Below are 2,650 nucleotides of genomic sequence, written 5' to 3'. Positions count from 1 at the left end.
GGAGAGTGACGAAGATATAACAACAGCAATTTACTTGGAGGGGGGAGGTACAGAATAGGAAGGATGGAGAAATGGCCAAAAAAATTAGGGAGGAGGGAGAAATTTTGGCAAAAAATAGGGAGGAGGGAGAAATTGGCACAAAAAAGTAGGGAGGGGGGAGAAATTGGCGCAAAAAAAAGTAGGGAGGAGGGAGATTTACTCTACTGTCCTTCCCCCCTCTACTTGCAGGGTTGGACAAAAGAGAACATTTGCATTTTAAAGTAAGGTTATTTTTAAAACTCAAAAAGTTAACCCGTAGAGTAGCTTACAAAAAGCAGAGACCTTTTTTTTTGCTTCTTTACAGAGCTAAAACCAGAATTCAGAATTGGCCCATGTTTTGACAGCAAGCGTATATCGAATTATGGTGCATCTAAATTGAAAGAACGTTAGAGCTGCACAACGCCCAGCTGAAGTAAAACACAGGCTTATCTAAACTAAATTTAAAGACAGCAATAAATGTACGATTCTGAACTCGACCGTGCTGTTTTATTCAAAGTCTATTTTTCCTAGCTTAATCTATATCACTTTTAATTTACAACAGTCAGCATTTTCCACAACTCTTCTTGCAATATGTTTCCATGTACTCTTTGTAGGAAACGCAGTACCCACTGTTCGCCCATGGACCACAGTTGTTGTCTTTATCCTGACACGTATCTATTAAAAAAATAACAATTAATTTAGATTACACTGGCCAACCACAAAGGACACTGACAATCCAGTGAACCAATCAAAATTAAACACGAAGCAAATACATGTAGCCGGCGCGAAGCGCGGGAAAACATATGTGAGCGAGTCACGATTGGTTTTGGTTATACTTCTGATTCTTTGAGAAAGTGGCGCGAGAGTTTTAAACCAATCACAAAGCGTAATAATGCAAAACCAAAGCAAATGCGAATTTCTTTCGACGCTCCAGTGAAAATCACTGTAAAAAACTATTCACTAAACAAAGAAATAAGCTTTACTCACTCTCCACGCAAAGGCAACTCTTCTGGCAGTTCTTGTTCATGTAACCTGTATGGCCAGTTTTACAGAAACCTTGAGACGCCCAGTAAGGACAATGCCTGTGCTTGTCAGTGTAGCTACAACCTGAAACGAGCAGGAATTAAAACTTGATCAGGAAAATGCAATGTTTTTATCTTTAGATCAAGACTATTTTTTCTACTGTAGATGTAGTGTCAATGTGACTTTGGAGCAAAATAAAATCAACTGTCTTGGCAAATTCAAAAAGCCCGACCTTTCGAGCTGTAGTAGCCTACCATCAGATGAAAAATTTACTGACACCTACTTAGACAACCTACTTAAAAAATTCCCACGCTCTCCCAACACGAGACATAAGATCATTTCTTTCTAATATGAGGACCCACCTTGTGTAGGGGTAGGGGGCTATGCAAGATACCACCTGTCTGATAAGCCAAATGGACAAAATTTATTGGCTCAAAATTTGAGTTGAGACTTTCATATCAGGTGTGCATGAAGCATGCATTGTTGGAGAAATGGCACAAGGAGGTTTGAATCTTTTTCTTATACATTCTACTCCTGATAGAGTGGAGGCTATAAATGGTTTTCACTGTCAAGCAACTGTCACGCCGCGAAAAAATAAATCCAAAACTATCGAGTCAAAAAAAATCAATAATATTACAGGTTGTAGAAAGCTACTATATAAACTTCTTTTCCAAGTCTCAGATCAGTACGTTATTCCGTACTCGAGTTATCCGTCAAAATAATTCACGCAAATTTAGAGAGCATAGTATAGAAACGCCATGATGGAGTCCAACTGCTTAGACTCTAACATGGCGGCCGGAAATCAATGAAAACATCTGGCATTAAATTCTCCTACAAAAAGCGGTCAGATCACCCTCGTGTACAAGTGAACACTCACATAAACACTTTTAGCAAAACCTCAACTGATCAGATTAATTGTTAAAAATCGCAAGGTGAGGCATTTTTAAAGAGAACGTGACAGTCTTCTGGCGGCCATCTTGGATCTCGTGTGGTGTGAAATTCCGAAATTCAAAATGCTCTATCTTAAAGACGGCGAATGCTATCGAGCTAAAAACCTTCAACAAGATATATATTAAGGACTTCTAATAGCCAGTGAAGGATAAAAACTCAGGGGTCTTGCTATTCTGGACGTGAAAACCAAGAATACAAACAAGACATCATCTTTTAAGGTGGGGAAGAGGGGGGGGGGGGTGGGGGGACTTGAAGGCACACATGTCTTTTTGCATAGTGATGGATCCTGTCTGAGTACAATAGTTTTACCATTTCCCTAATGAAAACCAGCCTTAAAAATTGAAACGTTAAAACTTTCTTGAAGTGAAACAGCCAATCAGGTCTTACCAGCCGGTGACTTAGTTGTAGGTTTCAGCGTCGGTGGCTCGTCTGTTGGCTTTGTTTTACAGTACAGCAACCGCGCCTGCTGGATATCCTTCTGACTCAGTCCCCGAGTATTCCCGAGGCGGGTGTCGCCATTTTTACGAGCGATTGTGGTTCGGCCATTCATGCTGAACGCGCGCGAGTCATAATGCATTACACTGTCATAGTCATACGGAACACCAAGGCTATTGATTCTGCCGTCTGCGTACTTGTGGAAAGCATATCTGAACCCTGG

General features: G+C 40.6%; 1 protein-coding gene across 1 annotated transcript; it reads right to left on the bottom strand.

The window, feature by feature from the left end:
- Positions 1-501: 501 nt before the first annotated feature.
- LOC144641445 (zinc metalloproteinase nas-6-like) lies at positions 502-2,650 on the bottom strand. Its single transcript, XM_078500458.1, has 3 exons — positions 2,380-2,650; positions 1,006-1,125; positions 502-693 (listed from the first exon to the last, which is right to left on the bottom strand). Exons 1-3 carry the CDS (start codon positions 2,567-2,569, stop codon positions 581-583), a joined length of 423 nt encoding a protein of 140 aa, XP_078356584.1. The 5' UTR covers positions 2,570-2,650; the 3' UTR covers positions 502-580.

This window comes from Oculina patagonica, unplaced genomic scaffold, assembly GCF_052425735.1.
Source record: "Oculina patagonica isolate OP01 unplaced genomic scaffold, crgOcupat unplaced951, whole genome shotgun sequence".
Classification (NCBI taxonomy): Eukaryota; Metazoa; Cnidaria; class Anthozoa; order Scleractinia; family Oculinidae; genus Oculina; species Oculina patagonica.
Note: the sequence above shows the minus strand (reverse complement) of the source record. Positions and strands in the feature narration are given on the sequence as shown.

Excerpts from the sequence above, each read along its gene's own strand:
- LOC144641445 (XM_078500458.1), bottom strand. The coding sequence starts at position 2,569 with ATGCATTATGACTCGCGCGCGTTCAGCATGAATGGCCGAACCACAATC. Across the intron at positions 1,126-2,379 it reads TACAACTAAGTCACCGGCTG|GTTGTAGCTACACTGACAAG; the intron begins GTAAGACCTGAT and ends TGCTCGTTTCAG. Across the intron at positions 694-1,005 it reads GAGTTGCCTTTGCGTGGAGA|ATACGTGTCAGGATAAAGAC; the intron begins GTGAGTAAAGCT and ends TTTTTTTAATAG.